We start from the raw sequence: 13,615 nt of genomic DNA on the forward strand, positions 1-13,615 counted from the left end.
TGTTGCATGTTCACTAACATGGAAACTCTTTGAACCCCTCTGTTTAGGATGTTTCATGGAGGTTCTATTATTTAGACATGTTTGGTTAAATAATAGGCCATTGGTGACTGACTCAATCCCAGCCCCTTTCCTCTCCTTGGATATGGAAAAAGGATACAACCAAAATTTCCACCCCACTAATTATAAGGTTGGTTCCTCTGGCAGCCAGTGCCCATTCTATGTGGAGATCTACCCGTGGTTACCCACCTAGCATAACTCAGGCAAGTTTGAAAAGGGCTTATCAAAAGAGCTTTTCTCACCCTTAGCTCTCATGAAACTATAAGAGTTTTAAGAGCTTTATGCCAGGAACCAGGGATGAAGACCAAATATATTTCTTTTTTCTTTTCTTTTTTTTTTTTTTTTTTGAGACATAGTTTCACTTTGTCACCCCCAGTAGAGTGCTGTGGCATCATAGCTCATAGAAACCTCAAACTCTTGGGCTCAAACAATTCTCTTGCCTCAGCCTCCTGAGTAGCTGGGACTACAGATGCCCACCACAATGCCCAGCTATTTTTAGAGACAGGGTTTCGCTCTTGCTCAGGCTGGTCTCCTGTGAGCTCAGACATTCCACCTGGCTCGGCCTCCCAGAGTGCTAGGATTACAGGCATGAGCCACCACGTCAGGCCTCAAATGTATTTCTTATTATATCATACAATCACATCAACAACAATAGAAGAAATTATGATTTCCATATAGAAAATACCAAATTCAGCTTAATTCTTCTAAACCACAGTGAATAATTCTCATTGTCTATATAAAAACTATTCTAAAGTTAAATAAACACATGAATGTATTCCAAATACACTTTACAAGCTTAGCATAAGATTGATAATAAAATATGATTAAAGGCTATCTATAGTTATGAATATAGGTAGAAAAATATAAATAAAATGTTAGAAATGCTAAGCCAGTTGTATACAAAAAGCATAACATAAACAATTGGATATGGTTAATTCTATGAGTGTGAAAATATTAAAATTCACTATATCAAAAAGTCATAGGAGAAATATCATATCATTTTAATTGATGCTGAAAGGGATTATTTTAATTGATGCTGATAAAATAAACATGCATTTTTAATAATAACCATGTCAAGTATTTCAAAATTAGAAATATTTTCCACATATGGGCTAAGCCATATTTTACTATGGTTCATTTACTTTCAATAGGACAGAAATTTTATTTTATTTATTTATTCTGAGAATGCCACAGCAACCTCCAACTCCTGGGCTTAAGCGATTCTCTTGCCTCAGCCTCCCAAGTAGCTGGGACTATAAGTGCCCACTACAACGCCCGGCTATTTTTTGTTGTAGTTGTTATTGTTGTTTAGCAGGCCCAAGCCAGGTTTGAACCCACCAGCCCTGGTGTATGTGGCTGGTGCCCTAACCACTGAGCTATGGGTGCCGAGCCAGGACAGAAATTTTAGAATACCAATTAACAGAAGCTAGTCAAAGAGCTTCACGTGGTTTTTCGTTCCTTACAACACAGTACTCAGTCAACAATTAGATTCATACCTATAGTGTTTTTGACTGTTTTGATTCTCTGCCAAAGGCAGGAAACTTTAAATATCTGAGTGGGCACTCTTCTAAGATGGCTAAGTAGGGTTGAAGCAAATTAACCAAAGAAGCTTCTATAGGAAACCACTCCTTTAATGATCAATGTGAAAGCAGAGCCGGTACCAAGGTAAACTTTTCAGTCTTTCCCTGTTGTAATCTCTTTAGGCTTCAGTCCATAGCAAATCCCATCAGAACCTACTTTTGTAGGGATGAGAAAGTATCTACCTAGACAGATCAAAGACAGTACACTCCCATTTTATAAGTATACAACCTTGGCTAATCTTGTTTAGAACAATGGATAGACTCATGCAATACGTATTTATTAAGCATATATGCCAGGCACGACTAAATGTTGAAAATATATTTAATGGGCAGAAATTATCACAGAATTTATATCTTCAAAGGGAAAAGAAGCAATGAACAAAATATAAGATGTGACAGGTGCTCTGAAGGGAAGGTGATGGGCTGAAGATGCTATTTAAAACATGACAGGGAATGTGACATTAGAGGAAGAAAAGAGGCTGTAAAACCATCACTTAGAGGACACCAGGTTGAATATTTTGAACCTTTTCTCAAGAATGAAAACAGTGATTAAATTCTGATATATGTATCAGAGAATTCTCAGACGTCATTTTAGAAATCTTCTTAGGCTCCCCCATAATAAGCACTTTTAGTAAAGTTAAGACTCAAACAATACTTCATAATGGCAAAGATGATCTATCATAAAATGAAAACTAACGTCATCCTTATTAACACAAGCATTCCCTATCTCCACTCTTGTACTACTATTGGTTAACATACTGAAATTCTAACCAAAACACTAATGCATAAAACAAAATAAGATATATAATAAGATACACACTCAGAGACTGTCAATCTAAATAAATGAGAGATACTCTCTAAAAGAAATTTATTAACAACTGAGAATAGAGCATTGTAATGGGAATAGACATGTCACAGTAAATTATGTGTGTATTCAGGAAGAGAAAGGAAGGCAAGGGTGTTTAAAGGAAAAAAAATGAGGAGATTATTTAACAATAACAATTATAACAAGTAATTGTTTTGTTCTGAAGACTAATAAGAAGAGTGATATCAGTCTAAGGCTGGACAGTCAGATTCTGGGCAGATCTCTTTATAAAAGTATTTTTTTTGTGTGTGCACATTTGCAATGGCTTTTGTGCAAGGTTGTAGGTTTTGTAGAGTGTTTCATGACAGTTCTTATCAGGCACACAAGCACCAGAACCCTCTTTTGATGAACTTTCCCAGATCCACTGGTCAGTGTTTTAACATTAGTTGACTCACTTTGATTTTCACAACTTTCACAAAAGCAATTAATCTTTTTTTGAATTTGCAGATGATATTGTAGATGATTTTTCTAATTTGCATAGGGATTGGAAAATATTCAAATAAAAAGATTCTAGGAATTTTGCACGGTGACTAGATATAAAATAAGTACATAGAAAATATTTTACATATGTAATATATATCATAAACAGTAGAACTTCCATCATTGGGCACCTCCCTACATTGACCACCTCCTTAAGTTGGCCTGATTTTCATAGACTGGACATGCACCACATGTATGTATCAGGAAAGCAGGCCTACTTCCTTATGTCGACCACTCTGTATGTTGCCCAGTTTGTTAAAGTCCCATGGGTGGTCAACATACAGAGGATTTACTGTTTATCAGAAAGAACACACAGCTCAAAATATCCCTTTCTTAATAATAACAAAAATATTTATTTCAAAATAACATGAAATGCATAGAATCAGCTAACAGCACTGAAAATTTTCTAAGACATCAAGTCTTAACTAAACAGAACTTAAAGTCAAGTTCCTAGATAGGGTTGGTGTGCTGGAGCTGGCTAGTACTAACTCAGAGCTGATCCTTAAATATTCAGGAATTTGCAAGCCAGTGAGTATTAAACTCTTGGTAATTTACAACCATCCAGGGAGGGACTATTTCACCATGGTAGTCAGCAATCGTAGCTATAAATCAGGGCTGCTGAGAGCCAGTTTACCAGCACACCAGTAACCGTAATTCATATTGAAAAGATATAAATTCTTTTGAAAGCAGTTGACTTCCAAGCAAAGGCAAAGACCTTTTTTAAAAAATTAATAAATATCATCAGAAACAAAATATAAAGACCCAATAATAACCAAAATATTTTTGAAAAAGAATGAGAGATTACTCGCCAGAAAGTTATTATAATATAATCAAAGTGGTGTAGTGATAGCGCATGAATAAACAGATGATTTATGCCAAGAATAGCATTAAGCATATAACAAATGTGACTAAAGAAGGTAATTTAATAAATAGTGCTGAGATAATAGGACCTTCTAATTTTTCTTTTGTTCCTTAATTTTTAAATTTTTTTAATGGCACCAAAGCTAGAGTGCAGTGGAATGATCACAGCTCCCTGCAGCTGTGAACTTCTGGCCTCAAGCAATCTTCCTGCCTTCAGCCTTTCCAGTGGCTGAGACTGCAGGTGTGCACCACCAGGCCTGGATAATTTCTCTTTTTTGAGATGGAGTCTCACTGTGTTACCCAGACCAGTCTCAAACTCCTGCCCTTAAGCCATCGTCTCACTTCAAAATGCTGGGATTACAGACATGAGCACTTTTTTTTATTGTGCCTAGCCCAGACTTTTCCTTCTCCCTTCCACAAGAAATTCCTTCCCACGCAGTTCCCTCTCCCTAGAACCCTTGCTTCCCTATTTGTTTTGACCTCAGCTCAATATTCACTTCCTGAAGAAAGCCATGTTTGACCTTAATTAACAAATCCCCAGATTTTAGTCTCTTTTCATAGTACATACCACAGTTATAATTTTATACTTATTGGTCCAATTATTTATAAATGTCAGTTGTCTCCACCAGACTGTGAACTGTACAAGAGGTTCCATTGTAATCTCAGCACCAAACACAGTGCTTGCTCTAGAGGTAACACTCGATAACTTTTCTAAAAAGAAAACTAAGTAGTAGGCAACCTTTTAAAATTGCTCAGAAAATAGCATGTAAATTTGATTATGAGTTATGATCCCAATTACATATATTTTTATATATGTGTGTATATATATGTGTGTGTATATGTAATATATGTATATGTACACATTAAAGAAGACTAAAAAGAAATACCGAAGTAAGAATCGATTAGGTGGTACAATTAGTGGTGCTTTTATTTTTCATATTTTGTAATTTTTTAAACATTTTCTATAATAAACATATATTCACTTTATAATCAATTTTTACAATGTAACAGATGAGAACAGGGTAAGAGATGGGGAGAGAAAGGGACAGAAAGGGTAGAAAGAGAAAGAATTAGAGTCTGTGTGTTCACAACTACCCTCCTTTAACTTGTTCTAGTGCCATAGCCCAGCCAGCTTTATCTAAAATGATTAATGACTTTAGACCCTTCCTTGGAAACTTTTGCTATACTGCCTGACTTAAAATTTAAGGTCAAATTGGCCTTTTTCCTAAAATAAGAAACTATTGTTAGGTTTATCAGTAGGAGCCTTGTTTAGAGGAAGAAAAGTTATTTATTAACAATAATTAAAACTCTATATCCTGATAGAGCCATCATCATGTTGAAATAGTGGCTTCAAAATTCCAGATCATACAATCCACAAAAATTTAAGATCTCTCTCTTTTTGACAGAGAGACTTAGTAAATATAAACAAAAGTAAAATAAAATAAGAGTAATTATGTTTCTGGATGCAATTGATAATGCAAGTTAAAACATAAAACCAATGAAGGAATTTTCCAATATCAATAGTACCAATTCCTGGTTGAAAAACAAGAGTCCAGTCTGGGCATGATGGCTCATGCCTGTAATCCATGTACTTTGGGAGCCCAAGACAGGAGGATCGCTTGAGGCCAGGCATTCAAGATCACCCCGAGCAACATAGAGAAACCTCATCTCTACCAAAACATAGAAAAATTAGCTGGGCATTGTGGCACATGTAGTTCCAGCTACTTGGGAGGCTGAGCAGGAGGATCACTTGAGCACAGGAGTTTGAGGTTGCACTGAGCTGTGATGAAGCCACAGTACTCTAGCCCAGGAGACAGAGCAAGATCCTGTCTCAAAAAACAAAAATGATAGTCCAATTTGGGTAAGACAGAAGACAAAGGGCAGTCACTTGTCAACTAGCCCACTCTCCAGTTGGGAGCTGCTTACCCTGCCTGATGGAAGAACTAGGATTCAGGGTTCTATGGGTATCTCCTGCTCACATCCTCATGGTGAAAACCATCCAATGCTTCTCATGTAGAGAAGAAAAGAACAGGTGTTCATTAAGACTGGACAATAGTGTATCAATTGGTTTCTGATACTAAGACCTCCTGAGCTGAAGGTCATTATTTGGCTCATAATAGTTGCCCCACAATACCCTTCCTTTGAATAATTCATCTTCTTTCTCCCCCCCCCCTCCCATTCAGGAAGTTTTAAATGACACAATTTCCTACCCTGATGGTACATTCATGGATTGGGAGTTTAAGATCTCTGTCTTGTATGACATTGCTAAGGTAAGAGACCCACAAACGCAAAAAAATTAAATATAGGAAAATAGTTCTACCACATTATTCAATCTCTGTGTATTTGTTGCTTCATCTGTGAAATAATAATAGTAACTATGTTACAGGGTTGTTGTGAGAGTTTTATGAAATAATGCATGTGCTTACTACAAGGCCTGGTTTAATATGTATTATCTATTATTATTATTATCATCATTATATTGTTTGTATTCTGGGTATAGGGAATGCATTTTCATAAATTTTCCAGAAATCAGAAACATTTATATTAACTGCAGGGAAGACAACTGAATTCTCAGCTTTATCAGAGAAAATGTTAAGTTCAGGCAATTATCTTACACAAAGCACTAATAAATTTGGACATGTATATGCCCAGACATGAAAACAGAAGAGAAACTGGGGCCTTATTCAACAATGATGAAAATTTTGTCCTCAGAGTGAGCTATATGATACATTCATAAATCACCTGAAAGTCACAGAGGCTTAGAATCAGTACAAAACACAAGTTAACAATTATCAATTTGGCACACACTCTTTTTTTATAGAGATAGACTCTCACTTTATTGCCCTGGGTAGAGTGCCATCGTGTCACACAGCTCACAGCAACCTCTAATTCCTGGGTTTAAGCTATTCTCTTGACTCCGCCTCCCAAGTAGCTGGGACTACAGGCACCCGCCACAACGCCCGGCTATTTTTTGTTGCAGTTTGGTTGGGGCTGAGTTTGAACCTGCCACCCTCAGTCTATGGGCCGGCGCTCTACCCACTGAGCCACAGGCACCACCCCTGCCACACACGTTTGATTCTTGTGATCCAAGCTGAAAACCACTTTCTGTTATGACACCTCTAACCACCAGGGGGAAGCAGACCAGCCAACTACAGGCTTCATCTTTAAAAAACGAAAAACATTTGCTTAATATTTCAAAATAGGATGAAACCGATTCCATTTTTGAAATAAAAATCTAGCTTTGCCCCTCCCTTCAGAGGGATAAAACCTTATTATTCATAGTTTAAAATTAAGGCAGTAGAAGGTCACAGACAAAATAAATGGTAAGCAGACTTTTTAAAAATCAACACTTGCCTCATATTATATACAACCACTAAATCAGAGTTTTTAAACAATTGTCTTTTTACTCTGTCACTTAAATAGACTTCAAAATTAGATATAGTGAGTAGGCAAGTATTTGGGCTTTAAGAATATTTTTAAAGTACAATTAACGGCGTTAAATTTAACAACTGATGTTGTCACTATCTCTATGATGAAATGATTTCAAAAGGTCATTTCTTAATTTTAAATAATCAAACAGCTGCTAAAGTGTGTCACATTTCTTTATCTTCTTGTTATCTGAAAAATCACAGGGAATGTCATATCTGCACTCCAGTAAGACTGAAGTCCACGGCCGTCTGAAGTCCACCAACTGTGTGGTAGACAACAGAATGGTGGTGAAGATCACGGATTTTGGATGCAATTCCATTTTACCTCCCAAGAAAGGTCTGTAATGAATGAAATTTTTACTAGTTTCCCATTTAGTTGCTTGGGTTTTTAAAAAATTTTCTCTCTCTCTGGGCAGTGCCTATAGCTCAGTGGGTAGGGTATTAGCCCCATATACTAGGGTGGCAGGTTTAATCCCAGCGCCCTCCAGCTAAAACAGCAGTGGCAACTGCAACAAAAAAATAGCAGAGAGTTATGGCGGGTGCCTGTAGTCCCAGCTACTTGAGAGGCTGAGGTAAGAGAATCACTTAAGCCCAAGAGTTGGAGGTTGCTGTGAGCTGTGATGCCACAGCCCTCTACCGAGGGTGACAGAGTGAAACTCTGTCTCAAAAAGAAGAAGAAAAAAAGAGGCTTGGCACCTGTAGCTCAAGCAGTTAAGGCGCCAGCCACATACACCAGAGCTGGCGAGTTCAAATCCAGCCTGGGCCTGCCAAACAATCAATGACAACTACAACCAAAAAATAGCCAGGTGTTGTGGTGGGCACCTATAGTCCCAGCTACTTGGGAAGCAGAGGCAAGAGAATCGGTTAAGCCCAGGAGCTGGAGGTTGCTATGAGCTGTGATGCCACGGCACTCTACCCAGGGTGACAGCTTGAGCCTCTGTCTTAAAAAAAAAAAAAGAAAGAAAAAAATTTTTTCTCTCAAACTGATGTAGACTACTCAGAAAATGGTGACATTTATCAGAAGATAAACACTTGGAGCTGCAAGACGCAACAGCACCTCATACTTGTCAGTGAACAGGTGCTTCTCAATTAAACAAATGTCCCTTGTGGATTAACTTCTGTGTCTCTTGATATCACTGAGAAATCACAAATAACTTACTGGCTTATGGAAGCAGAACTGAGTGAAAATAAATATAGAAGAGCAGGAAGAAATCTTAGACATTATTTGGTCTAGCCCTTTTCTTTTATAGAAGACAGAATTGAGGCTCAGATTTGCCCAAGAAAATAAAATACAAAGCAAGAAGTCCCATTTCTGATACTACATATCATTCGTCTGTGGTAATAAGAAACAATAAAAAAAATTCTTTTTTTTTTTTTTTTTGCATTTTTTGGCTTTGGCTGGGTTTGAACCCACCACCTCCAGTATGTGAGGCCAGCACCTTACTCCTTGAGCCACAGGTGCCACCCCCCCCAAAAAAATTCTTATCAGTAAAATATATTCTTATCTTTTTCAGGATTGTGGTGAGGGTCAAAAAGAGATAACAAAGAAAAGTGATGGTTGGGTGCAGTGGCTCACACCTGTAATCCTAGCACTCTGGGAGGCTGAGGCGGGCGGATTACCTGAGTTTATGAGTTCCAGACTAGCCTGAGAAAAAGCAAGACCTTGCCTCTACTAAAAATAGAAAAACTGAGGCAAGAGGATCTCTTGAGCCTCCTGAGTTGGAGGTTGCTGTGAGCTATGAAGCTATAGCACTCTATCCAGGGCAACAGCTTGAGACTCTATCTCAAAAAAAATAAATAAATAAATAAAAAAGGAAAGAAAGAAAAAGAAAAGTGATTTGTAAAACATAAAGAGCTTTTCATGTTGAATGTTTATCCCATAATTATAACTCACAGTAAAACAGCCTCAACAGCATCAGATAATTAGCATTCATGTTGCCTGAGAATACTAACTGGATCCAAAAACTATTAGTCTGGAAAGCGAGTGGAAAATCACAAAAGGTGTTTTCCACATATTGTTGAGAACTGAATATTTTTTGTTGCAAGAAATGGTTCAAAGCCTGGATAAAGTGGTGGGTAGTGCAAGGTCGCATGAATACAGTATATGATAGAGAGTTTCCAAGTCAGCTTCTGCAGTTTGAGCAGTGTTGTTTGTGTGACACGTAATCCAGCATTGTCTTGCAAGAAGATTGGCCTGTGTCTTTTGGCCAATCTCAGCTGCCAAATCATAAGCATCCTGATCGCTTTATCCAAGTGGTTGCAGTAAACATCCACTGTAATCAACTGACCAAGTTTCATGAAGCTGTAGTGAATGATGCCAGCTCTGGACCACCAAACAGACACCATTTCCTTTTTTTTGATGAATATTGGGTTTTGGACTGTTTTGATGGTCCATCTTTGTCCAGCCACTGTGCCAAATGCTTGTGATTGTCAAAAAAGAATCCATTTTCATCACACACAACTATACAGTGTAGAAATGGTTCATCTTTCTGTCAGGACAGCAAAGAAAGGCAAGCTTCAAAACAATTCTGATGATGCTCATTTAATTCATGTGGAACCCATCTACCCAGCTTCTTTACCTTGCTGATTTTGTTTCAAGTAGTCCAATATTGTTGGAATATTAACATCGAACCTTGCTGCTAGTTCAACCATAAGTCGAGATGGATTTGCTTCCACTACAGTTTATCCACTTTGGTCTCCTTTTTCAAGTTTAAAATCACGAGAAAAGGACATCTCAAACCATTGGTGTACTGTGTGTTCATTAACCACATCCTTCCCAAGGACTTCATTGATATTTTGAGCTGTGTGTGCTGCATCGGTTCCAGGACAGAACTCACATTTGGAAATAACACAAAAGTTTGACTTATCTGTGGTTTCACAAAAATTGCTTTAAAACAAAAATATGAAAGATAATCACAAGCCAAAGCATGTGTTTGAAAGACTGAGATGTACCTTCACAAAAAAATAAAACAAGAAGCATCAAAGTGAAATGTCAGAGATCTCAACTGTCAAACTTTGTACTTAAGGAAATTGGACTTTTCATACTTAATAACCTTTTATATTCTGTCTCTAATTCTATTTTTATAGTCCTTTAGTTTTTCTTAATAAAACTACAATTCTGCCTCTACATCCATCCAGTCAAGCCAAGGATAATATGATATTGGACTCAATCTAGTAAGTTACTGTTGAAGACCTACTGCATGCCAAGAGCGGTTCATGACCTAGTGGAACAAATTTCCTTCATCAATGACTCACTACCAATACAAACCAGATAAATTACAGATCACATTCTATCCTCTTGAGCATCATTCAGTTATCTACCTATCCAGCATCAGTTAGTTGGAAACTTGGCATAAGAGATTTACTGACATTTTTTACAACTTCCAAGCTTTAGGATCAATTGTATGGAATCGCAAATCACAAAAATTCATGAAATGTAAATTCGAAAAGGCAAAGTACATTTGGATGGAGAACCAGATGAGGAAAATGTATCTCATCAAAAATATACCATTGTACCTAACTACATGAATCTGTGCATTTTTTTCACTGAAACTGCTGAAGATGGAAATCTCAAAAAGTTTACCAAGTAGCTAGGTGATACTGAAAATTTTCCAAAGAGAAATTAATTGTATGCCCCTGTTAACTGCCAAATAAGATCTGTAAGAGAGTTCTAAAACCCAAGTGTCTCTAGAAGCTAAACAGAGGACATAGGAGCTTTGCACTTGTGTAAAATAGACTAGATATAAAGCATTAGGGAGCAGCGGACACAGGTGTAAATTAGTAAATTAATGTGCATTTTTAAAAAAGAATACTGTGAAAACAAAAGAAAACACTGCTGTGGGCACAGCTGACTTGGAGGCTGCCAGTGTGATACACTTAGAAAATATCAATGATTCCTTTGTTTAAATGTGCTGGCTTTATCTTATTTTAGTAAATATACACACTATATTTAAAATATATATGAAATAATAAATTATAATAAAGAAAATATGTATCAAAATATATTTATTTATAAAGGTTTTCATAGGTCCAATAAGATATTAAATTCCTCAACCTCTCATATTCTACTGTGTTCATTCAATCTGTATTTACTTAGCAACTTACTAGGCACCAAGCCCTGTTCTAGGTAGATCTTGAGGTTTTTCAGGACTAGGATCCTAGCTGTTTTAGATAACATAGTGCCAGATGGCCTCACCCAAATCCTAGAATTTCATAGTCAACTTTAAAGGTAAGTGTGTGTTCTACCCTGGATCATCAGCTTAAACTCCTGAAAAGTTTAGCACCATATCAATTCAAGCTCACCCACATTCAGGGTAGATAGTGTAGGGACTTAAACAAAAGCCAGTTAGAAATCTGTGGGCCACTCACTTCCCTCAACTTTGCAATCTCCATGTCTGAATGTACAGACTTGTGGACAGCTCCGGAGCACCTCCGCCAAGCCAACATCTCTCAGAAAGGAGATGTGTACAGCTACGGCATCATAGCTCAGGAGATCATCCTGCGGAAAGAAACCTTCTACACATTGAGCTGCCGGGACCAGAATGGTAAGCCAGAACCACTTCCTCTGCCTCCATGGGGAGGAGTTTAAGCTGGCCAACCTGCACTCCAGGCTCCCTGAGCCCCTCATGTGTACGTGACCATGTCTCAATCCCCTCAGAAGTAACGACCTCTCATCTGCATTATACATCTTACAGGGAATTTGGGAGGATTAAATGTTAGTTCTGAAAACTATGAGACAGCGCATGCTGCCAGGGGTCATTATTGTCAGTATTCTTATTAAGAATCTCCCCTACAATTTCCTCCTTTCCTACTGATTCCAATAAGAGAATGTGTCTGCTTAACACTGGATGCCATAGATCTTTCAGTTCTTAGTAAGAGAAGATCTCTTAGTTTTTGTCACATGTCCTCTCAAGGAAAAATGCTTCCTTCCTCACGTACTGAACACTTAGTATGTGGCAGAACTTAACAGTTTGGGAGAGGGGAAGAGGACTAAGGGAAGTCGAGAGGTGGGAGACAAAGTGTGAACAGGGGAAGCCCACGAAGGGCTAAGAGTTAAGGTGAGGGTAAGCTCCTGGTAATGAATGGTGTAGGCCCCTCTGCCTCATTCCCTCAGGATCTTTCTACTGAGTGCTGGACTCTCTCACTGGGCTGAAAAGCCTTGGTGGAGGGTTGGCAAGCATGGTGAACCGAGTCACATTGTGCTAAAATTTCTTCACGCTGTATTCATCCTTGTAATTTGAATTATTCTCATCCAGAGAAGATTTTCAGAGTGGAACATTCCAATGGAGCGAAACCCTTCCGTCCAGATCTATTCCTGGAAACAGCAGAGGAGAAAGAACTAGAAGTGAGTACGTCCTCCCTGTGTTTGTTTATTTGGCCTGCTGTAACAAATACCCGAAAATTTGGTAGATTAAAACAACAAAAATGTATTCTCTTGTAGTTCTAGAGGCTAGAAGTCCAAAATCAAGTTCTCAGCAAGGTCACGCTCCCTCTAGAGGCTCTAAAGGGATATAATTCATTCCTTACTTCTAGAAGCTTCTGATGGCTGTTGACATTCTTTGGCTTGTGGCCACACACTTCAATCTCTGCCTCATGGTCACATCTTCTTCTCTCTCAATTCTCCCTCTGCCACCCTCCTAGTAGGACACATGAGATTGTACTAGGGCCCAATCCAGAATAATTGCTTCATCTCAAGATCCTTAATTTAATTGCCTCTGCAAGGACCCTTTTTCCAAATAAGGTAACATTCACAGATTCCACGGATTAGGGCACAGATGTGACTTTGGAAGCCATCCTCAGCCTACCACACTCCCATGCCCTTTTCTCAAACTTAGGGGAGACCTGGCTTCTACAGTATACATCTGATTCTCCGTAATTTTTTTTCTTTTTTAAATTGGTACATAACATTTGTACCTATTGGCTGGGTACACTGGCTCATGCCTGTAATCCTAGCACTTGGGAAGCCAAGGTGGGAGGCGGGAAGATTGCTTGAGGTCAAGAGTTTGAGACCAGCCTGAGCTGTTGCAATACCCCATCTCTACAAAAATAAGAAAAATTAGCTGGGCATGGTGGCATGCACCTGTAGTCCCAGCTACTTGGGAGGCTGAAGCAAGAGGATTTCTTGAGCCTAGGAGTTTGAGTCTAAAGCAAGCTATGATCCTGCCGCTGCACTCCAGCTTGGGTGACAGGGCAAGACTCTATCTAAAAGAAAAAGGATTAATAAAGAAAAAAGTTATACATATTTATGGTATACATGTGATATTTTTTTATGTGCACAAAATGTGTAGTTGATCACATTAGGGTATTTGGACTATCCATCACCTTGAGTAGTGGTCATTTTTATT

The 13,615-nt window shown here is 38.1% G+C and overlaps 1 protein-coding gene across 1 annotated transcript in view; it reads left to right on the forward strand.

Annotated features, from left to right (window-relative positions):
- The window catches only part of GUCY2C (guanylate cyclase 2C), an 84,112-nt gene that overhangs the window by 43,117 nt on the left and 27,380 nt on the right, over nt 1-13,615 (forward strand). The window contains exons 16-19 of the mRNA XM_053555434.1: nt 6,027-6,113; nt 7,476-7,608; nt 11,678-11,815; nt 12,527-12,615. Of these exons, the coding sequence (XP_053411409.1) occupies nt 6,027-6,113; nt 7,476-7,608; nt 11,678-11,815; nt 12,527-12,615 (447 nt within the window). The remainder of the gene's footprint in view (nt 1-6,026; nt 6,114-7,475; nt 7,609-11,677; nt 11,816-12,526; nt 12,616-13,615) is intronic.

The sequence above is a fragment of the Nycticebus coucang genome, chromosome 12 (assembly GCF_027406575.1).
Source record: "Nycticebus coucang isolate mNycCou1 chromosome 12, mNycCou1.pri, whole genome shotgun sequence".
NCBI lineage: Eukaryota > Metazoa > Chordata > Mammalia > Primates > Lorisidae > Nycticebus > Nycticebus coucang.